This window comes from Mustela nigripes, chromosome 16 (genome assembly GCF_022355385.1).
Source record: "Mustela nigripes isolate SB6536 chromosome 16, MUSNIG.SB6536, whole genome shotgun sequence".
NCBI lineage: Eukaryota > Metazoa > Chordata > Mammalia > Carnivora > Mustelidae > Mustela > Mustela nigripes.
In genome coordinates, this window is record NC_081572.1 from 35,215,787 (window position 1) to 35,240,499 (window position 24,713).

The window sequence follows — 24,713 nt, forward strand, 5'->3', positions numbered from 1 at the left end:
CGATTTTCTCTAGATTTTAGAGAGGTAGGAGATCCTGGCTGCCAATGGACTACATTCAATTATGTTGGAATTGGTATAACTGTGTAATGTTCCATTGGTCGATCAGTGGACAGTAAGATAATACATTTTGGCTTATTCCCATAGCTCAAAGACTATATTCCTATAGTTTCTATAGATTTTGAGAAGATTCTTTGTCTTTTTTTTGGACTCTTGTTAGAATTAGGAATGTTCTGGGCAAATCCGTAAAACCTAAGGCCATTATAATGTCTAAATACCCTACTCTCTTACAAAATGTTTTTTGATGCCCAACAAAATCTAAGCCATATAAAGAATGGAGTGGGAAAAGGGAATAGTGGTAGCTTTACAGTGGAGAAGCCTGCTGGACACTATGTTAACCTAGTGATGAAGGTTAACATTACCAGTGATGTTGTGTGAGTATCATGTACTCCCAGATATGATGTGTTACGAGAAGAGGACTTTACCTCCACAGCATTGTTGTTGTTGTTGAAGATTTTTATTTTAAGTCATCTCTACACCCAACATTGTGCTTAAACTTACAACCCTGGGATCAAGAGTCACAGGCCCTACCTACTGAGCCAGCCATGAGCCCCCATTTCTGCGATATTTCCCAAAAGAACCCATTAACCCAAACTAATCAAAAGGAAAAAAAATCAGACAAACCCAGATTTGGAAGACATTCTGTAGGATATCTGGCTAGAACTCCTCAAGATTGATAAGGTCATTTGAAAAATGAGGAAAGACTAAGAAACTGTCACAAACTAGAGAAGACTGGGGGATACATGACAACTAAAGGTAATGGGATAGTCTGATCCCATTTGATCAGACTGGGATCAGTGTGATCCCAGAATGATTTGGGATCCTGGAACAAAAATGAACTTAAGGGTGCCTGGGTGGCTCAGTGGGTTAAAGCCTCTGCCTTTGGCTCAGGTCATGATCCCAGTGTCCTGGGATGGAGCCCCGTATCGGGCTCTCTGCTCAACGGGGAACCTGCTTTCCTCCCTCTCCCTGCCTGCCTCTCTGCCTACTTGTGATCTGTCTGTCAAAGAAATAAATAAAATCTTAAAAAAAAAAAAAAAAACCACCTTAAATGGAAAAGTCCAAAATGGTGAAATCCAAAGCAAGCTTAGAATTTAGATAATAATATACCAATGTCAATTTTTTAGTTTTGAAAGAAGTAACATGGTAATATGTTAGCAATGGTGGACATCGAGTAAGGAGCATAAAGGAACTTTCTATACAGTCTCTTCTGTAATTCTGAAAGTATTTCCAAGTAAAAAGTTTATTTAAATAGAAACGGAATTACACAGCCTTTGGTCTGACCCAGGAAACCCACATATTCTTATGTTTTGAGCTTTTCTGTTTTGGGGAATATAATTATATGGTTTATTTGTGTCACCTGACAGAGTATGTTTCAAGGAATCTTCATTCATTCCCATGGGCAAAGATACAATAACGCCTTTTTTCTAGGTTCTACTAGCCCACAAAAAAAGAGATACATTCACATCCCAGGAACATGGTCCCAGGAAAGACATTCTCCGTTAAGTTTTTTCGGTAGAATCAAACCTGGCTTCCTTTCCAGGACTGCACTCTGGGATAATTACTGCCAGATGCTTTATTTGGGCAACAGTAACATAATGAGATTAAGTGCACTACTCTGTCCTGAGTACTTGCATAAGAAAGGCAAACAGATACAACTAAGGTGATTGCCCTAAGATTATTGCCAACCTGGGAAGTCTTTTCTGGGCGGCCAACAAGCCTATGACAGCCGTGAATAAATGCATTAAATGACCGGCTTGCGCATTCTTTTTTTTTTTTTTTTTTTTAAAGATTTTATTTATTTATTTGACAGAGAGAGATCACAAGTAGGCAGAGAGGCAGGCAGAGAGAGAGAGGAGGAAGCAGGCTCCCTGCCGAGCAGAGAGCCCGATGCGGGACTCGATCCCAGGACCCTGAGATCATGACCTGAGCCAAAGGCAGCGGCTTAACCCACTGAGCCACCCAGGTGCCCCAGGGCTTGCGCATTCTAAACTGGGACTCCTACTAGTGATTATTCTCTGTTTGTTTGGGGATTGTGACAGTGGCTAAAAAGACCAGCTTTCTGTTTAAGTGTCGTTTTCAAACTGGAAACACGAGAAGATTGTTTCTCAGCAGCCACTATTTTAGAGTGTGTGCTCTGGGAGCACAATGATGGTGCTTCAGGGAGCTAATCCCAGTCTCTCTTGTTACAAGGAAACCAATGGGCATCCTTCTACAATTTCTTTAAATAAACCAAGCCACACTTCCAGAAGCCTTTGATGTGGTACGTAACACAAAGACAATTGAAAAGCTGTGTTTTGGGGCGCCTGGGTGGCTCAGCGGGTTAAAGCCTCTGCCTTCGGCCCAGGTCATGATCCCAGGACCCTGGGATCGGGCCCCGCATCGGGCTATCTGCTCAGTGCAGAGCCTGCTTCTCTCTCTCTCTCTCTGCCTGCCTCTCTGCCTACTTGTGTTCTCTATCAAATAAATAAATAAAATATTTTAAAAAAGAAAAGAAAAGCTGTGTTTCAGCACGGCCAAAACTCCCTCTTGAAAAGGGATCTTTCCCAGACCAGCTCTTTAAGGAAATGAGATGTGGAGGAATACAGGCTAAACTGGGAAGTGCCTTCTCATAGACTTCTGAGCAAAGGGAGAAATAAAGGGTCTTCTCTCAACCCCCAGAAATAAGTACAAACATCAAATTAGGACTTTCCCCTGGAATTAAAAATATCAAAAGATTAATACTCAGGACCTATGCTGTGTGCGTCACCTTAAAAACACTTTGAACTTGGAGCTGTCATCATCAAGACAGCATGGTACTGGCACAAAAACAGACACATAGATCAATGGAACAGAATAGAGAGCCCAGAAATAGACCCTCAAATCTATGGTCAACTAATCTTCGACAAAGCAGGAAAGAATGTCCAATGGAAAAAAGACAGCCTTTTCAATAAATGGTGCTGGGAAAATTGGACAGCCACATGCAGAAAAATGAAATTGGACCATTCCCTTACACCACACACAAAAATAGACTCAAAATGGATGAAGGACCTCAATGTACGAAAGGAATCCATCAAAATCCTTGAGGAGAACATGGGCAGCAACCTCTTCGACCTCTGCCGCAGCAACATCTTCCTAGGAACAACGCAAAAGGCAAGGGAAGCAAGGGGAAAAATGAACTACTGGGATTTCATCAAGATCAAAAGCTTTTGCACAGCAAAGGAAACAATTAACAAAATCAAAAGACAACTGACAGAATGGGAGAAGATATTTGCAAACGACATATCAGATAAAGGACTAGTGTCCAGAATCTATAAAGAACTTAGCAAACTCAACACCCAAAGAACAAATAATCCAATCAAGAAATGGGCAGAAGACATGAACAGACATTTCTGCAAAGAAGACATCCAGATGGCCAACAGACACATGAAAAAGTGCTCCATATCACTCGGCATCAGGGAAATACAAATCAAAACCACAATGAGATATCACCTCACACCAGTCAGAATGGCTAAAATCAACAAGTCAGGAAATGACAGATGCTGGCGAGGATGCGGAGAAAGGGGAACCCTCCTACACTGTTGGTGGGAATGCAAGCTGGTGCAGCCACTCTGGAAAACAGCATGGAGGTTCCTCAAAATGTTGAAAATAGAACTGCCCTATGACCCAGCAATTGCACTATTGGGTATTTACCCTAAAGATACAAATGTAGTGATCCAAAGGGGCACATGCACCCGAATGTTTATAGCAGCAATGTCCACAATAGCCAAACTATGGAAAGAACCTAGATGTCCATCAACAGATGAATGGATCAAGAAGATGTGGTATATATACACAATGGAATACTATGCAGCCATCAAAAGAAATGAAATCTTGCCATTTGCAACAACGTGGATGGAACTAGAGCGTATCATGCTTAGCGAAATAAGTCAAGCAGAGAAAGACAACTATCATATGATCTCCCTGATATGAGGAAGTGGTGATGCAACATGGAGGCTTAAGTGGGTAGAAGAAGAATAAATGAAACAAGATGGGATTGGGAGGGAGACAAACCATAAGTGACTCTTAATCTCACAAAACAAACTGAGGGTTGCCGGGGGGAGGGGGTTTGGGAGAAGGGGGTGGGATTATGGACATTGGGGAGGGTATGTGATTTGGTGAGTGCTGTGAAGTGTGTAAACCTGGTGATTCACAGACCTGTACCCCTGGGGATAAAAATATATGTTTATCAAAAATAAAAAATTTAAAAAAAAAAACACTTTGAACTTGGAAATAATTCCAAGCTTATAGAAAAGGTGTAAGAAAAAAAAAACACAAAATACTTGTATACCCTTTATTTAGATTTATTTGTTAACATTTTAATCAGTTTGCTTTATTATACCATTCTCTGTCTTTCCCCTTCTCTCCACACATACACACACATGCATACATACAATATATATATTCCAGGAATGTGTGTTTTATGTGCATTAAAAACTTTGTTTTTTCCTGGATGCTTTAAAAGTAAGTTTCATACATCATTGTCCCTTTCCCCTAAGTAACCCCAGTGTGTATTTACTCAGGGCAGGAATTCAAGTCAAGAGCTATTCTATTTGAGGGCACCTGGCTGGTTCAGCTAGTGGAGTGTGCAACTCTTGATTTCAGGGTTCTGAGTTTGAACCCCACATTACTGGATATAGAGATTTCTTAAAATATTTTAAAAAGAGAGAGAGAGAGAAACTATATTTGAAGAAACACACTCAAGGAACCTCATTCATACCTGGACCTGATCTCAATGATGAGATCCTACAATCCAGGCTCGAGCCTGAGATCATAATGCGGATTTTGGAGAAAGGGGTGAATGTATATTGCAGACAGAAGAAATGTCAGCTGTGATCAGAGAGCAGGCTGTGGTACAGCAGTGTTGCTGGAGCCCATTTCCCCTCCCCTTAAAACCAGGCAGAACTCTGTGACCACTTCAATGAAGAAGTGCCCTTGTGTTACATGTAAGGCTAGGTCATAAAGGTGATGTAACTTAAGCTGATTACTCCCACCCTCCACTCCACACGTACAGGCACACACTGCTCACCTTTGGGTGAGCCTTGTGGGGGAAGACGTAGCACATTGTCTCAGTGGCAACAGCTTGAAAGCTAAGGAGTGGAATCCTCTGAAGCCTTACTCACTCACATGCCAGATGGCTGGTGCCTGCCGTGGGCTGGTTAGATGGAGGAGAGGTTAGCTATCTCCGTTGAATCTTGCCCAAATCACAGATTCATAAGCAAAATAAAAATTGTCATTGTTTTACGCCACTAAGTTTTGGGGGTTATGTCTTGAGCAGCAGTAATAACCAGAATCACAATCACATGCAATGGCACGGACAAGCTCACAGGTAGAGACAAATATATACGTACTGGCATGTAATTGCATTTAGTGCTCTAGGACTTCAGAAGAATGAAGAAGTTTGAGGTCAAGGAGGGGTGGAGTATCGAGGGTAGAGAAACTCCTTATATTAATGTTTGCATAATGCAAGATGGGGTGTAGCTAATAAATGCACACAGGGATCTGTAACTAGAACTTAAGTCTGCCCTTCTCTGTTTTTGTTCCATAGTTCCATTTTCTAAATGGAACTAAATTTCTAAATTTTCTATAAAAACTAGAAAATTTGGGTTCATTTAGCACTGTTCCTGGGAAAGCTTGCCATTGAATCTAGTACATGGTCTGAGCTACTACTAATGAAGAGAGTTTTTCTGAGTGGGGGGAAATTGAGCCCTTTCCTGTGGAATTTCTGGGGACAGTCTTGGTATCTACAGAGTACTCCCTCACACTTTAGTATGAATTAATTAGGATGTTGGTATTATTTACTAATGTACACAAAAATATGTGGGCCTAAACAATCTCTGTTGAGTGACATCCAGGTTGAAGTTCATGCACAGGTAGAAAGCTACCTTCAACCATTAATCATCAAACTTTAGCCTAATTCAATTCATTCTTGTAGAAGAAATTTTAAGGGTGCCTATTGTCCCCAGAACCTTCTGTCAAGTATTTGTCCATTGATAGATCAAATAAATCACAGCAAAATAGAAATCTGATGAAAATCAACTAAGCTCTTAAAATCTACCTGAAAGCATTCCTCAAATGCTTATAATTCTTACCAACTGTTAGAAGTGAGAATTATTACCTTGCTAGTTAATAATGCATTTTGATTTTTCAGTTGTGTTAGTAGCTACCATTTTTGTTCACATAAAGGGCATTTCTGATGAGGCAGAGCTTCTTATCTTTTGAGTTCTTTATACCTCTGTGCCTTTATTTATACTTTTCTTCTTTCCTGGAATGCTCCCCTCCCCTGCAGCATGGGGGTGGGGCAAAGAGAGAGGGAGAAGGAATCCTCAAGTAGACTCCCTGCTGAGGGAGACTGAGGTTCCCAGGACTCTGAGGCTACTGGGGCTCAATCCCAGGAGCCTGAGATCATGACCCCAGCCAAAATCAAGAATTGGCCATTCAACTAACTGAGCCAAACACATGCGCCCCTCTCTCTCCCCTCTTCTTTGCTTTCCTACCTCACTGGCTTCCCCTTCTCAGTCTTCTTGCTAGTTTCCCATCTCTGACTTTTTTAATGTTGGAAGCTGCAGTTACCTTGGGAGTGAGTCATGTCCTGGGAGATCTCATCCAGTTTCATGACTTCAAGTATCATGACTCTCTAATGACCTCTCAATTTATATCTCCAGCCAGAACCATTTCTCACGTCAGACAAAAGTTTAACTCTCTATTCAGCATCTCTGCTTGGATATCGAACAGACATTTCAAGATTAACGGGTCCAAAGCTGAGCTCCTGAACTTGTTCCACAAACCTGCCCCTCTACTGTCATCTATTCTACATCTCAGTGAATATTAATTCTAGTTTCCTAGTTCCTTTGGCCACCAAGTTTTTTTTTTTTTTTTTTTTTTTTTTTTTTTTTAGATTTTATTTATTTATTTGACAGAAAGAGATCACAAGTAGGCAGAGAGGCAGGCAGAGAGAGAGGAGGGAGCAGGCTCCCCCGCTGAGCAGAGAGCCTGATGCGGGGCTCAATCCCAGGACCCTGGGATCATGACCTGAGCTGAAGGCAGAGGCTTTAATCCTCTGAGCCACCCAGGCGCCCCAAGGCCACCAAGTTTGAAGTAGTTCTTCTCTGACATATCCCAATTCAGTCTATCAATAAATCTTGTTGCTCTTCCTTCAAAATATTATCGTGGACCCAACTGGTCCCCTTAGCCCTCCCTGCCTGGATATTTGCAGTAGCCTTCCAACTGGTCTCCCCATCTTTACCCTTCTTTCTTTCTTCTTTCCTTCCTTTTTCTTTCTTTTTTAAGTAAACTCCATGCCCAACGTGGGGCTCAGACTCACGACTTGGAGATGAACAAGAGTCGTATGCTCTCACAACTGAGCCAGCCAGGTGCCCCTCTGTCTTTGTATCCTTTCATCTCGTCTCTCACTCCGGTTCATTTTCAGCACATCAAAGAGATCCATTTAAAGTGTATGCAGATCTCTTCTCTGCAAAACCCCACAGTGGCATCCCATTTTCTAAATAGTAAGATCAAACTCTTTAGGCACGATCTACCTCTAACCACTTCGCTCAGTGTTCAGTCACACTTGCTCCTTGTTGATTCTTATCCTGGCCAGGATGCTCTTGCCTCAATGCAAGGTTCACTCCTTCATCTCCTTCAGATTTTGGCTTAAATATCACCTTTTTGCTCCTCTCTGACTATTCTATTTTAAATTACAACCTTCATCTCAGCACTTCCTGTCTCCTTTCTCTGCAATTTTTTTCTCCACAGAACTTGTTACCAATGGACTTAATATTATTTTACTTATTTTGTCTTTCTTTTTCCACTAAACTGTTGATTTCATAAGACCAGGAATTTTTCTTTGGTAAATTCAATATCTTCAGGACCTAGGATGATACCTGTTACATACTAGGCACTTTGAAGGACTGAATGAATGGCTGATTTCTTACTTGGTCCTTCAAGACTCCCATCCCCCAAGGCTTCCCTCCCTTCCCCACTCCTTTATTTTGGACTCTGTATTCTCACTTGATTTCATAAGACCAGGAATTTTTCTTTGGTCAATTCAATATCTTCAGGACCTAGGATGATACCTGTTACATACTAGGCACTTTGAACTTGTTGAAGGACTGAAAGAATGGCTGATTTCTTACTCGGTCCTTCAAGACTCCCATCCCCCAAGGTTTCCCTCCCTCCCCCACTCCTTTATTTGGACTCTCCGTATTCTCACTTCCCATAACATACTATTTATTTGTCTTGATCACAGTACTTCTTAGAGCCTTTAGAAAGAATTCATCTTTGTATTCCCTAGGGTTGTGCACCATCTTTTGCACACAGAGAAATGCTTAATAAATTTTAAAATAAACTATTTGCATTCATACCAAATTTTGGGGCAGTGGGAAGATGTTAGACCCTGAGTGAGAAACTTCTGAACTTCCTCTGTTTTTATATGAATTTCCTTCCTTTTTCAAAGAAACCCAGATTGGATTCCACCCCACCCCCAGAATGCCAGTAAATGAATATAATTGCCAAAAAACTTCTGGCCAACTGCTATTTTATATCTTTCAAATCTTTTTGGAAGAAAATTTTGGGATTTTTAAAAATATTACTCTTTGGGTCCTCAGGACCACCAAGCAAAAAGTTTTACCTAAGTCTAGATCCTAACTCACATACTGCATATCTAGCTTCACCTACTAACTCTTTTGAAGACTAATGATTTACCCCATCCTCATCCACTGTGAACGTCAGACTTTTTGAATTACACCATAATTACTAGTTATTAAATACCTACATGTAGGCAGGTACGTCTCTGTATCTGAATTTTTTATTAACACACTTGATTTTTTAGAGTTTTATGTTTACAGCAAAATTGACCAGAGTACAGAGATTTCCCATATAACCCCTGTCCCCATGGGTGCATAACCGTCACCATCAAAATAATAGCTATTAATCAAAAGGAAGCTGAGAGTGAAGAAAGGGAGGACAATTAGACAAATAGCACATTGGTAGTTGAGCAAAAGGTGGAAAACAGAATAGAAGCATTGTATTAATAGCCAGGTGAGAAAAACTCAGCCTGACCTAAAAATATAAAGATTTGAGGTGGCAAGAGAATGTACATAATGTACATACAAAAGATAATAAGATCATAGAACTTAAGAATTGGAAAAAGCCTGATTGAGTATAAAGCCTTCATCTAGTAGACAAAGAAAAATCAAAGTCTAAAGTATCCAGCTAGAGTTGCCATTTCTCAAATATCTAACAGCCTATTAGTATGATCAGCTGAACTTCAGATGACTTGACAAAGTGATTTAGAACCTAGAAACTGAAGTAAGGCATGTCTTAGATTGTTCAGAACTAGATTCTGATTATTCTATGTTCTAATGCTGATTAGAATTCAATTAATGTACTTAAACTTATACTTTCTATTTTGTTGGAAAAGACTGGCCTGAGTAAAATGCAGTTGTCCTATTAGAAGGAATAAGATCAGAGGATTAAGAAGCTGCTGCTTGATTTTTCAGGAGCTAACAACAACAACGACAAGAGCCACAGCAATAGCTGCTGGTGAAACCGGCCACAACACCCCTTCTCTAACCTTTGTGAACTGTTAATTTGAAAGAGATATAGGGGCCCCTTGGTGGCTCAGTGGGTTAAAGCCTCTGCCTTTGGCTCAGGTCATGATCTCAGGGTCCTGGGATTGAGCCCCATATCCGGCTCTCTGCTCAGCGGGGTGCCTGCTTCTCGCCTCCACCCCCCTGCCCCACTGCCTGCCTCTCTGCCTACTTGTGATCTCTCTCTGTCAAAAAAATAAATAAAATCTTAAAAAAAAAAAAAAAAAAAGAATGACTAAAGAGATGCCAGTCATTCTCTCATTTACATCTAAAGGTGTTTCTTCTGTTTTTCATTCTTTAAAAGGTGCCTAACTCTGGCAAAATTTCAACAGGGCCCATTCCCTAAGAGCTTCTGACTCACAAGATACGTAAGCTAAAACGAAGAATGGGAGAGAAGTAAAACATTCAAAGTGAGGGGCGCCTGGGTGGCTCAGTGGGTTAAGCCTCTGCCTTCGGCTCAGGTCATGATCCCACGGTCCTGGGATCGAACCCCGCATCGGGCTCTCTGCTCAGCGGGGAACCTGCTTACCCTCCTCTCTCTCTGCCTGCCTCTCTGCCTACTTGTGATCTCTCTGTCAAATAAATAAATAAAATCTTTAAAAAAAAAAAAACATTCAAAGTGAGGGCCTTTAACTTAGACCTACTTTAGAAGGTGTCTTACCACAATCCATGTTTGGCAAACAATTAACACTACCCACTGAACCTGAGTAATGTTTACTCTTTTATAGTAACTCTACACTGCTCTCCCCCACCACAGCAGCAATGAGGTTGTATGGGTATCTGGCAGAGAGGCAGGCAGAGAGAGAGAGGAGGAAGCAGATTCCCCGCTGAGCAGAGAGCCCGATGCAGGACTTGATCCCAGGACCCTGAGATCATGACCTGAGCCGAAGGCAGCGGCTTAACCCACTGAGCCACCCAGGCGCCCTCTTTAGTCATTCTTAAAATATTTTGTCCAGGTTTATTTATTTATTTAAAATATTTTATTTATTTGAGAGAGAGAAAGTGAGAGACAGAGCACGAGTGGAAGGGGAGCGGCAGAGGGAGAGGGAGAAGCAGATACCCTGCTGAGCAGGGAGACCAATCCAGGGGTTCAATCCCAGGACCCTGACATCATGACCTGAGCTGAAGGCTGACGCTTAACAGCTGAGCCACCCAGGTGCCCCTTTGTCCAGGTTTTATTTTTTATTTTATTTTATTTTATTTAAAGATTTTATTTATTTATTTGACAGAAATCACAAGTAGGCATAGAGGCAGGCAGAGAGAGAGGAAGGGAAGCAGGTTCCCTGCTGAGCAGAAAGCTGGTTTCGGGACTTGATCCCAGGACCCTGAGATCATGACCCGAGCCGAAGGCAGTGGCTTAACCCACTGAGCCACCCAGGCGCCCCTGTCCAGGTTTTAAATGAAAATGAATTTCATGTCTAGAAAAGCAGGGATTCAGTTCTGTGTTGTTAGAATTTGTGATAGGTAAAGGTAATGACAAAAATCAGTTTAAACTGATATTAATGTTAGCAAGGTAAGAGGAAATTGGCTTTCTCGGACACTCTTCATTAGAATGTAAATTGATCCAAATCTTTCTAGCAATTTGGCAACATCTACTATTAAAACTAAAGGTGCATAGTCTTAGACTCTGGAATTCAGCATCTGGAAATTCCATCTACAGAGATTCTCACATTTGTAAAGGGGCTATATGTACTAGGATGTCAATTGCAACAATGTAATATTGAAACCCTTGAATATAATGTTTATCAACAGATGATTGGTTATACATTAACTACATAAAATTGGCATATTATGTATGTTAAAAAAATAAGGTAGATCTATAAGCTGACACAAAAAAGCAGTTTGAGCTATACTATTGAGTGAAAGAGAAATTGCAGATCAGTATGTAGACTACGAAAAAGGTGTGTAGTGGGTATAGTTACAGAAAATTGGAAGGATACATACCCCTGGGGAATGACATGGGGTGAAGTATACTTTATATACTTGTATACTTTATATACACTTTTTTAATTGGTGGAAAAACTTTTTTTTTTCATAGAATATATATTATTTTCATTAAAAATAACTGTGTTTAAAGTTATATTTTCATTTACTCTACATTTAAAAAAAGATTTTATTTAGTTTATTACTTGAGAGAGAGAGAATGAGAGGGAGAGAGAGAGAGGATGAGAAGGTGAAGGGTCAGAGGGAGAAGCAGACTCCCTGCCGAACAGGGAGCCTGATGCGGGACTCAATCCAGGGACTCCAGGATCATGACCTAAGCCAAAGGCAGTCGCTTAACCAACTGAGCCACCCAGGCACCCCAAAATACATATATTTTTAAAATATAACAGTGACCACATCCTCCTATTTTGTCATTATAAAGAAACAGGTACAAAATACTAGGAAAAAAACCCAATTCTGTAGTCATACTTCATACACTGTTGGCTTCATTTTGTGGCAATCAAGTTAAACATAAATGAGGTGCTGTTGCATACCTTCTTTATTGTATTGATGTCCCTGTCTATGACCTAAGCTTCTTTGGCAAGTGTTAAAATGACTCTGCCCTATTCCTATGTTATTTCTCTGGGAGTACAAACTGAGGAACACTGTCATTTAGGTTGCTCAACTGGAAGTAGAAATTACATGCCGGTCTCCCATGCTTTAAATCTTCATAGGGACAGCTCTTTCACGGGCATGTAATTATAGTTAAAACAATGGTTTTCCAAGTGTAACCTAATGCTTGAAGTCAGGTGGCTGGACAACTCTTCACTGGATTAAGTGAAATATAATGAAAGTGAACAAACTAAATGATTAATAGGATACCTTTCAGCATGACAAGTGGGCTTTAGATTTTCTACATCATCAAACTTTAGTACTGTGTCAATTTTAAGTTATAGAGGGATGTTTAACATTTGACTGCCGGATACTGTGTAATACAAACCAAAAGGCAGGCCTTAATCCCAGCTTCACATTTAAAATTCCCATCAGACATAACTATCTGCTTCACTGCCCTCAATAATATGCTTAATTTAACTCAGACAAAGGAGAAATACTATTTCTTAGTTTGCTATTTCAACTCACAATTTCGAGAAGTGTTTAATCCATGGTAAACTCTGTGATGGGATGAACATTTTTATGGCCCTCAATGCGAGTCTGAAACCAAGGAGGAAATTTTAAAAGTTCCTGTGTGTTAGTACTGCTCTGAATCTTTCACTATAAAGTTTATATTCTACTCTTTCCTATTTTATAATAATTTACTATTTCAAGTCCAATCCTAGCCCCACATTTCAAGTGGGGCAAGTACTACAAAGAGCTACAGTTTGCTTCCAATTCCACTGTAAATGAAATGGGTAGATAATCACTCAGGGTTATCTTTGGTAGACCAAGGTTGTCTTTAGGTATTGATTATTTGAGACAGTAATAATGCTTAGGTATGTTGCAGTTGAACTCTTGAGGGTCTTTTGTCCTGCAGTCCTGCAGGTGAGATCTTAAGATTCATTTCCCAGTAATTATGATAATTAACTGCAGGCTGAAGATGACAGAGTTGTTTTGTCTGGAGACTTCTGTCTATACCAAACTAATGATCTGGAAATGAGAGGCTTTGAAGTGGGTTCCCAACCCCCTCATTCATGGCCTTTTAGTAATGAAACTAATCTGAGGTCTTAAAATTAACTGCCTCACGGTGAACTGGAAAGGGCGGCACAGTGACTAATGCCACGCTGCTGATCTGGTCTGCCAGGAAAGGTGAGTAGAGAAACAAGAGTATTGCCTTTTTTCTCTACCACGGTGTATCATAATCTGTTGGCTTTAGGAGCTAAAATCCTTTTTGCTGGCTCTGAATTACCTGACTGGCACCTTCTGTCTAATCTAATCCAAATGGTTATTTTTCAAAGTTATTTCCTTATCTAAAAGTTTTACACTGTGACTTTGAGAGTGAAGACTAACAGAAACAAATTGAATATGCTTAAAAAGCGAGGAACTGAATAATATACAACTGTATATACAAGTGCATATTGTGTATTGTGTGTGTATATATATGTATGTATATACATAGTGTATATATATACAACTATATATATTTGCGTGCACGGACACACACACACACACAGACAGTTGACTTTTCAACAAGAGGGTCAGGGGCACCAACCCTCCTTGCATAGGCAAAAATCCCTTTATCACTCCCCCAAAACTTTACTACTGTTGATTAACCAGAGCCTTGCCAATAATGTAAACAGTTAACACATATATTGCATGCTATATATATTATATACTATATATATATATTTTTGAGTGGCTAATCCAAGCCATTCAGGTCTTTAAGATTTTATTTATTTGAGAGAGAGAGAGAGAGAATGAGAGGGGAGAAGGTCGGAGGGAGAAGCAGACTCTCCATGGGGCTGGGAGCCTGATGTGGGACTTGATCCCAGGACTCCGGGATCATGACCTGAGTGAAGGAGGCGCTTAACGAACTGAGCCACCCAGGGGCCCCATACTATATATTTTTTAAGATTACTTATTTATCTGACACAGAGAGAGAGAGAGAGAGAGAGAGACAGTGAGAGAGGAAACACAAGCAAGGGGAGTGGGAGAGAGAGAAGCAGGCTTCTGGCTGAGCAGAGAGCCTGATGCGGAGTTTGGTCCTAAGCCTAAGGTAGACACTTATGACTGAGCCACCCAGGCACCCCTATATACTGTTTTCTTACAAAATAAGCTAGAGAAAAGAAACATAAGGAAAATGCATTTACAATACTATATTATATTTATGGGGGAAAATCCACATATAAGAGGACCCCTGGAGTTCAAATCTGAGTCAAGGGCCGCCTATACCACATCTATTGATCTGTCCATTGATGGACACTTGGGTTATTTCTACGTTTTGGCTATTGAGAATATATATATATATATATGTATATACATATATATATATATATTTTAAGATTTTATTTATTGATTTGACAGACAGAGACCACAAGTAGGCAGAGAGGCAGGAGGAGAGAGAGAGGGAAGCAGGCTCCCTGCTGAGCAGAGAGCCTGACTCAGGGCTGGATCCCAGGACCCTGAGATCATGACCTGAGCCGAAGGCAGAGGCTTTAACCCACTGGGCCACCCAGGCGCCCCGGGAATAATATTCTATAAATATGGGTATATAAATATGTGTCCCTGCATTCATTGCTTCTGGTTATATACTTACAAGTGGAATCCTGGATCATATAGTAAATCTGGGAAATTCTGACACAACCTACAACAGAGACATACCTTGAGGACATTATGGTAAGTCAACATAAGCCAGACAGGAAATGAGAAACACTGTTATGATTCCGCCTATGAGGTATTTAAAAATGGTCAATTCTGCATCTCACCACAATAAAAACCAGGTTTTTGAAAAGCAAGGGGCTCTGTTGTAATACGTCTTGTAAGCCTCACATCTCTGGTGGGGAGCAACTCCTGGAGAGAAACTAGCTAAACCTTTAGCACAGCAGCTCCCAGAGAGTCTATACGAGAGCCAGGCTGAGTGGGAGGTGGGCTTGCAGACGTTAAGGAAATCTAGAGTCAATTGGGATATAGGAGGGAAACGGGATAACGTGAAAAGGAAGATATTTCAAACTTTTCACAAGGTTCATTTTTCCGTAGGGATCGCCCCACCAGGATTGAGAATGCTTTCGTCACAGGAAATCCTTGAGAGTCTCTTTCCTTTTACAACTCCCTCTTAGCCAAGAATTCCCATACCGTTAGGAGTTTCTCCCCTGCCCTCCCCTTTCACTGCACCCCTCACACCAGGGTTTCCTAAGATTCCACCCAAGATGGGGCCCGTCCAAGGACAGACCAACCGTCAGTTGCTCCGGCCCCGCCCCTCAGACGCCAGAACGGGTGGGCGGGAGATACGGACACGAGCGCCCCGGAAGTCGCCTGCTGAGGTGGGCGGAGGTTCCCGGGCGTTGAGGCTTCGGATTGGCGGGAAGCTGCGGAATGATGCGTTAAGCGCGGGGTCCAGCCCCTCCCATACGCTCCTGCGCGCGGAGAGCGTGGGGCGGGGCGGTGTGTGTGGCCCTTGGCGGCCATTACCCGGAACAATCCCCAGCCTCGGGTCAGGTGACCCTCGGCGGGGCCGGGGGGAGGGGGGAGGGGGGAGGGAAGAGGGCGTGAGGAGGAAAGGGAAGGGAGGAGAGAGGAGAAGGGCGGAGTAGGAGGGAGGGGAAGGGGGCGGGGTGGGAGCTGGTCACGTGATTCGGCATGGAGGCGGTGGCGGCGGCCGGGAGGAGCTGCCGGGGCAGAAGCCTCACTTGTTAGTGTGGGGGGAGGAGGGGGCTGGGGGACGCGGACACCGTCACCCCGGGACGCCGAGTCGTGGGCGGGAGGGGGGTGGGGGCGAGATCAGGCTCCGACCCCCGGCCGAGGGGATGAGGGGAGCATGGGCGCCAAGGAGTCACGGATCGGATTCCTCAGCTACGAGGAGGCGCTGAGGAGAGGTGAGGGGGGAGGGGTCTGGGCGAGCTGCGGGGGAGGCCAGCGACGGGCTGTCCCGGGGGTGGGTGACCGGGGAAGGGGAGGAGAGGTTGAGGGCGTGGGGTGCCAGAGGCGGAAGGGAAAGAAGGCCAGCGATGGGGAATATTACTGGGGAGAAGGGTCGGGTGGGAGCAGTGTTTGGGAATTGGGACCGTATGGAAGGGGGAGCAGCTTTCCCAGAGAGAGGGGTATCTGGTGCTGGAAGGGAAATGCCCGTGCTGTTTGGTGGCGTTGTTATCCTGGATGTGTCCAGGGAAGTCCTCTCTCCCCTTTCTTGGGTGGCACCAGCCCTTCCAGCCCCTCTCATCCTTTACTGCCATTTTCTCCTATCACTCCTTCATAAAACCCGACAACATTCTAAGCTCGTACCCAACAGCCTTGGTTGGAAGGGAGAGGGGAGGCAGCTGCAAAGCCTTCTCTTTTTGCCGCTGGAAGCCCCTTCCAATTGTGGAGTCTCCGCCTTTTCCGAGGGGCCTTTGCCAGTCTCTAGGGGGGCTATCATCACCCACTCCTGCCACCCCCTCACCCTTTGAGCGACTGACTTGGATGAGAAGGACCTGAAATTAAGTGGTATTTGAGGTGAGATGAGACTGGGCAGCTGGTGTTGCCACAAGACCTTGTCTTAGGTTTCATGTCCTTAGACGTTGGCCAGAGCCTTACATTGCACTTGATCCCCAGTTCTCACCCCCTCCTCCTCGCAAAATGGCATTCGGAAATCCAGCATTCTGATATTGTGTTATAGCTCCCTTTAGAGACCGGCCTTGCTGCCAGTCCTAGCCTGCTGCTTATTGGCTCTGATGCAGCGTGTTGTTAACAGCCCCAACCCCCTACCACTTACTCTTGATACAGCTGTCCGTGATCACTAAAGCACACGCTAACTGGAAGTGTCTATTGCACAGTTTATGGTCGGAATGTGACTTAATTTTTCATGACTGGGAATTGAGTTGTGTGTGTGTGGTGTGTGTGTGTGTATGCTTGTATCTTTTCGACATTTAATGGCTATTCTTGGTAAGAAGTGAAACATTTAAGCAGGTTGGATGCTTGGCATTATTGTTAACAGGTTTCTAAATCAAGAAACCAGCCATGCTTCAGGTGATGGTGTCAGTAGCTAAGGATACAAAATAAAAATTGGACTAAAAGACAGGCATTCAAAGTGAGGATTTAGTAGTTAACTCTGTCCATATGTGGGAAAAAAGATAAATGCAGAGGGACACCACTGGAAAATAGATACAGAATTTAGGTGTATTCATTGTGACCTGGCCAGAATAACAAAAATATGCTTCTTCTTTCTTTTTTCTACCGAACACTGTAATGATTGTTCTTAATGGACAATCTCCCTTGAACTTTTTTCTCAATATGAGAAATATTCCAAATTCTTGATGTGTTTCCAGCTCTAGTAGGCTAGTCATTTCCGGGATGCTGTTGAGCCTGACAGGTCTGGCCTCAGTTAGGCAATGGCTTACATGGCATGAAAGAGGACATCAGTCAAACTGGTGTATAGCTTTATGGTTCAGAAGTGTTCAGTTTCTTAACTTTGAGGGTAATGTAGTTGACATTAAAGGGATTCTAAAATTCAACTTTTATTAAGCTCTACCTTGCTTACTCTCATATCAAACTTAAGATTTTAGTACCTTTGTAAATATAAGTGAATAGTTGGTGCATTTTAAACTGATTTGATTGAAGGTATGTGTTCAGTTTATTATGAAGTGTTTGCCTGTTGAATTTTAAAATGAATATTTGAAAAGGTAGCAAAGGTATTTGTTAAAACCTTTTAAAACTATCGTTTGTATAAATTTATGTTTTATTAGTTTTGCTTCAGAGGAAAAGAAAAGCAAAAGAGAGAAGCATGTTAATAGCATTTCTAAATGTAAACCAGGAGCTTTTTAAAAAAGTGATAATTCTTTTGAACATACTGTTTAGGGAATGTTAGACTTTATTTTTAAATATATTTATTTATTTATTGAGAGAGCATGCATATGAGTGGGGGTGGGGAGGGTTAGAGGCAGAGAGGGAGAGGGAGAAGCAGACTCCACACTGAGCAGGACTCAGATCATGACCCAAGCTGGAGACAGATGCTTAACTGACTAAGCCACCCAGGCGCCCCAAGTGTTAGGTTTTATTGTAGAACTTCTTTCCTATTTTTTTTTTTTCAGATTTTATTTATTAGACTGCGAGAGAGCACGAGATGGGGAAGGGGCAGAGGGAGAGGGAGAAGCAGATGTCCTTGGGAGCAGGGAGTCTGACTTGGGGCTCCATCGCTTGGACCCTGGGATCATGGCCTGAGCCAAAAAGGCAGAGGCTTAGCCAACTGAGCCACCCAAGCGCTCCTACTACAGAATTTCTTTTACTAAGATTATAGTAAGAATTTTTAAAGCTTTTGATAGAGCTAAAAAATGGTTTGGGAACTTTGAGGGGCACGTGAAGAATCTAAATAGGTGTGGAAACCTCTGTCCTTAAAGTCTTCCTTGTAAGGTGATTGGGGGTGGAGGTAGGGGGAGGATTGGACAATATACTATAGGTTTCATGAATCACAATACACATACAAAGCAAGCTTGATAAGCTACTGAAATACCTACCCGCTTGGCTTTAGTTAAAATTATTGAGCATTAAATAATGCCTAACCATAGTTAGGTAGTATTTAAAAAAGAGCCAACTGTATATTGCTGAAAACAAACATGGAATTGCAGGCAGTTTATCTTCTAAAATGGGGCCTTGGGAATGGAGTGTTATGTTAATGATAGATAAGGCTCACTGGACCTACGTGAAGGCCCTGACTTCTCATTTGCATTACAGAAGCTCTAGAAATTAGGAAGATTGGTTTAGCCTGCTGTTTTAGCTAGACTGTATGTCAGTTATATAAACATTCATAGTTTTCTGAAAGCATACCTTAAAAATTTTTAAAAATTTTACCTTAAAAATTTTTTTAAGGTAGATGTATTCGTGGTAGCTTTTATTTTTGGCCTCTATCTAGTCTTGAATAGAACACAAATAGGCTGTTCCTTGAAGGCTTGACCGTTGTTTAGATTGCCTGTATGTTCTGAATTGTATCTACTATATTTCATGGGTACTGAGAATGTAGTAGCTATGTTCTTCTCTTCACTTCCTCTTGCATCTGAGTTTGTGGCTAGTGTATTCCTAAAAATATATTCTAAATGTTTGGAACATAGCATTAGAAAAAACATTGAATGAAAGATGAATTGCAGTTTAGAGTATTTCGGAACTCCAAGAAACCTTAAAAAAACATCTCCACTTCTTTATTCTTTCTTCCTGCTCCTCTCTCCTTTTCATCATTCTGGAAACAGAATTATAAGGCTTCCCCCCTCTCCGCCCCAAGAATTGGCTGAATTAAAATTGTCCTTAGCTTTTAAACTGTGTTAATAAAGTGGGTGAATTTTCTCTAATCCCTTTAAGAGGAATTTGGCACTTATATTAGACTAAGTGGTTGGGTGATGAAATATATCATGTCAGAAATTATGCTGTGGTTTCACGTTTTTTGAGAGCTCCATTGCTCATTCATTCAGCAAATTTTTACTGAGCGCTGCCTGTGACTTAGGCACTGAAGAAACAAAGACGACTGAGACCCTCTCTAGGAGCATATAGTCTGGTTAGTGGGAATGAAATAGTAAACGTCTTTTTAAAGTTCTATTTTGTGTATATTTGATATGGACAGTATTTTCAAAAAGTAGTATATATATATTATTTATGAATGATTAACATATAGTATGCTGAATACTACAGTGCTTTAGAAGAAAGTGCTATAGGGATGTAGAGTGTGTGCTGGTGTATTGGCCTGAAAGTACCTAACACTATGCATTTCGTAGTATGTGTTCAATAATTGTATGTTAAAGAATTTAATTTCTTCATCACTTAAAGGTTGTTGTCTTTGCTAGTGGAATAATTTTGTAATAGTTGAAGATTCCAGTACTTTGCATTTTGCTTATTATTCACCAGCCCTCATATGCTCTAAAACATTAACTCCCCAACCAAGATTTTATTCACCAATTTTCATAATATTAATATTAAAATTTCCCTGATATTATACTGCCTATGATGTGATGTTAGTTGGCTTAGCATAATATATCATTGTATAACTGAAAATTTAATTTCACACTTGTTACCTTCTGGGATGCACTGTTCTCTCTTATTAAAGCACTTATTTGCCTTTGTCTGAATTTATTAAATTTACCAGTGAGCTCTCTTGCATTAGGGTGGAATTACAGGTTTAGGTTAAGCCATTTGCAAGTATACCTAACGAGCTGTTATTATATGTAAAGGAGAAAAATAGGACAGCTTTAAGTTAGTCTACTTATATGTAGTCACCTAAGTAATTACACAGGCGCTATTCTTCAGAATCCTCAGTTCAACACTCCATGTAAAGTGTCCATGACAAAGAGGAGATAAATACACCAATGAACCCTGGATTTGGGGAGGATGAGCGGAATGAGGTGACATCACTTCATGGTTAATGACCTCCCCATTTACCAAACTGAACAGCTGTTGTTTGTGTTTTCTTGTTCATTGTTTGTCTTTGTGCGTGATTAGGGAGACCTCACAGTGACAGCATTCAGGGTTGTTTCCAGAAAGATGTATTAAGTACGGAGAGTTGGGAATGTGGTGACCAAACAATTGCTAGGTGTTTTCTTAGGAGAAGGAGAAGATTTTTGGCACTTGATTATATGGTGGGTCCCAGGAAAAGTTAGAGAAGTGATTATTATTCTTTCTGTGACTGTAGGAAATCCATTTTTGGATTTGAAGTACTAGAGGTTAATGCTGAGAGCTGGATTAGAAGCTTTGAGGTCAAGTAGCTGCAGAGGTGGAGGGATTTTATTTATGAATTAAAAGTTTGTGGTTTGATTTGGGACAACACGGAGACTAGAGGGAATTTTGCTAAATGAAACAAATCAGATAAAGGTAAATGCCATATGATATCATTTACATGGAACCTAAAAAAACAAAACAAATGAATAAACCAACAGCAACAAAGAGCAACAGGCTCATAAATATAGAGAACAAATTAGTGGTTGCCAGAGAGGAGAAGGGTGGGGGAATGGGTGAACTAGGTGAAGGAGATTAAGAGGTACAAACTCCAGTTATAAAATAATTAAGTCATATGGATGGAAAGTACAGCACAGAGAATATAGTCAATAATATTGTAATAGCTTTGTATGGTGGCAGATGCTAATATTGTAATAGCTTTGTATGGTGAGTATTTTGTAACGTGTATAGTTGTCAAAACATATAAAATTTAATATATTGCATGTCACCTGTACTCCAATTAAATGGTTGATGGTCTAGTAATGGTACTGAGAAGACTTCAGTAGAACTGGGTAATGTTCATACCATATCCAGAAAGCATGGCTTCTCTAATCAGGGGTTGTTTATGGTTCAGCTTTTACCCTTTGGGCTTCATGATAAATGTGTTTAAATTGAGCCAATCTAAGGGTACCTGGCTAGCTCAGTCCTAATAGCAGTGCTTCTTGATCTTGGGGTTGTGAGTTTGAAGCCCACGTTGGGTGTAGATTACTTAAATAAATAAATAAGCAGAATCTGCTTTTAAAGATTTTATTTATTTATTTGACAGAGAGAGAAAAAGAGCACAAGCAAGGGGAGAAGCTGGCCAAAGGAGAAGCAGGCTCCCCACAGAGCAAGGAGCCTGATGCAGGACTTCATCCCAGGACTCTGGGATCATGACCTGTGCTAAAGGCAGATGCTTAACCAACTGAGCCTCCCAGGTGTCCCTCGATATCTGCTTTTATTTTATTTTATTTACTTTTAAGATTTTATTTATTTATTTGTCAGAGACAGCGAGAGCAAGGGGAGAGGGAGAGCAAGAAGCAGGCTTTTTGCTGAGCAGGGAGCCCGTGTGGGCCTTGATCCCAGGACCCTGGGATCATGACCCAAGCTGATGGCAGATGCCCAACGACTGAGCCACCCAAGTGCCCTCAAAATCTACTTTTTTTTTTTAAGATTTTATTTATTTATTTGACAGAGTGAGAGAGCATAAGCAGGCAGAGCAGCAGAGGGAGAGGGAGAAGCAGGTTCCCCACTGATCAGGGAGTCTGATGCACAGCTCAATTCTAGGATCCTGGGATCATGACCTGAGCTGAAGAAAGTTGCATGATCCCAGGGTCCTGGGATCGAGCCCCACATGAGGCTCTCTGCCTGGTGGGGAGCCTGCTTCCTCCTCTGCTTCTCTGCCTACTTGTGGTCTCTGTCAAATAAATAAATAAAATCTTAAGAAAAAAAAAAAAGAGAGAGAGTTGCTTAACCAACTGAGCCATGAGCCACTCAGGCACCCCAAAATCTACTTTTAAAAAAATAAATAAATTGAGCCATGCCGCCTCTTTCTGTATGCTATTAATTCTTGTTGCTCTTATCTAATAATAAAGATCTCTTGGAAGTCAAAGGTGCATAGTTAATTACTGACAAAAGCCTGATAAAACTAGTAGTTTTAGATTTACTGTTAAAATCAGAGATCTATCTATTAGAAGACCTGTCTATTCAAAGATGAAGGCGTTCTTTTAACACCCTTCAGTATTATGGATTTAGTGTTAACATAAGGATTTTTTCTTTTTTTAAGATTTTATTTGTTTATTTGACAGAGAGAGAGAGATCACAAGTAGGTTAGAGGCAGGCAGAGAGCCCCAATCCCGGGCTCAATCCCAGGACCCTGAGATCATGACCTGAGCCAAAGGCAGAGGTTTACCCCACTGAGCCACCCAGGTGCCCCAACATAAGGCTCTTTTTATCTCAGGGAAATCTCAAGTTTATCACTGTCTTGTAAACAAGAATCAGAAAAATTGATACATCAAGACCTTGCTATAACATGGTTCTTGGAGTCCTTGATACTGGACTGCATTAAAAGGAAACTGTGCTAAAGCGAAGTTTTACAGGGGCACATGGGTGGCTTAGTCAGTTACACGTCTGCCTCGGGCTCAGCTCCTTATCTTGGTGTCCTGGGATGGATCCCTTTGTGGGCTCTCTGCTCAGCAGGGGACCTGCTTCTCCCTCTTTCTCTGCCTGTTGTTCCCCCTGCTTGAACTCTCTCTCTCTCTCTGTCAAATAAATAAATAAAATCTAAAAAAAAAAAAAAATGAAGTTTTACAGAGAAATTTTCCAGCTTCTCTTTCATTTCCATAAAGAAGTTAGATTGTTTCGGTATTGTAGCCCTTGAGGGAAAAGGCTTTTATTTAAGGTTTTTCTAATGACTCATGAAAGACTCTAAAGAGATCTGTTAGGAAAAGGATCCTTCTGTCAAAGTCCTCCCCTGGTCTTTTTTCCACCATAGTAAATGGTACCATTATTCTATCAGTTGCTAAAACCGAGAGTCTCTGGACATCCTCAGTTTTTCCACTTCTTTCACCATCTGACCTATCTTATCCCCAGTTTGAGTCTGTCATCTAGTCCTGTTAATTTGGTATCCCGTCCAGTCTTTTTACTTCTCTTCATCTTCCCTGCAACTACTCTAGTCCCAGCTGCCATCATCTCTTGCTAAGCTACTTTGCCGTGCTTTTCTGGTTTCACACAGCAGCCAGTGTAGTCCTGAAATTAAAATCAGATCCTGTTACTCCTTTCCTCTCAGCCTGGAAAGGCTGCCTTCAGATTTTCACAGGTCTGGCTCATTCGTCATACCTAAAGTATGAGCTCTGATGGCCTCAGTGAGGCCTTCTCTTATTATCTTATACGCTGTGGGCTGTCAGTGTTGTACTGTTCTGTATGGTTCATTCAAAGTCTTTATCATAATATGTAATTAACATGTTTATTGTCAGACATGAGGGTGAATCTCCACTGCCAGGATAGATGCAGTGCTGGGTATATTTTAAGTGCTAAGTAAATATTGGATGGCTGTGTGAAGGTATAAATATATAAATGTTAGAAGATGTGGAGAATTGCATAATGTTTGTAAGGTTGGAGGTGAAGGATCGAGTACTGATAGGGACTGAGTAAACTAAGCGATGTATTGATCCCAAGATTTCTTTTCCTTTAATCAACTTAAAAAACTGTACTATATGTTCTGAATGATAGTTAAAAATGTAAGAGCCTTAAGTATAGTATGTAATTTTGTCTGTTCAGATATTGAAGTTTAGATAGCTAATTAAATTCCTGAGTAGACATTAAGAGACTAGTATGGCATTAAGTATTATGTTCATGAACACTTGAGAATGTCTTTTGGTACAATATAATATTTAATAATTTTGCCTATGAAATGATTTATATTTACACAGTGACTTTCATGTGCTTTTCATCTGTGATGACAAGTAGTGTCTACTGCCAAATGCAAGGTTAGAGTTACAAACTTTTTTGCTTAAAATGTTGTAGTGTTACTTTGGAAGCTGAGAATAAAATTCACATCAACATAGAGTGCTCTCAGTGGTTCTAAGTAGTCCAGGTGATTTAAAAATGAATTTTAGGGGTGCCTGGATGATTCAGTTGGTAGAACATGTGACTTTTGAACTTGAGGTCCTGAGCTCGAGCCCCACATTGGGCATAGAGCCCACTAAAGAATAAATAAATAAAATTTTACTTTTTTGGGAGGGCCCAAGGTTCTTTTTGTCTTATATT

The 24,713-nt window shown here is 41.2% G+C and overlaps 1 protein-coding gene across 2 annotated transcripts in view; it reads left to right on the forward strand.

Annotated features, from left to right (window-relative positions):
• Positions 1 to 15,928: 15,928 nt before the first annotated feature.
• USP32 (ubiquitin specific peptidase 32) overlaps positions 15,929 to 24,713 on the forward strand; it is a 221,581-nt gene continuing 212,796 nt past the window's right edge. The window contains exon 1 of one of the 2 annotated variants that reach the window (XM_059380701.1): positions 15,929 to 16,114. In XM_059380701.1, the coding sequence (XP_059236684.1) occupies positions 16,057 to 16,114 (58 nt within the window). In that variant the 5' untranslated portion in view covers positions 15,929 to 16,056. The remainder of the gene's footprint in view (positions 16,115 to 24,713) is intronic. The other variant, XM_059380702.1, reaches the window with a different exon arrangement.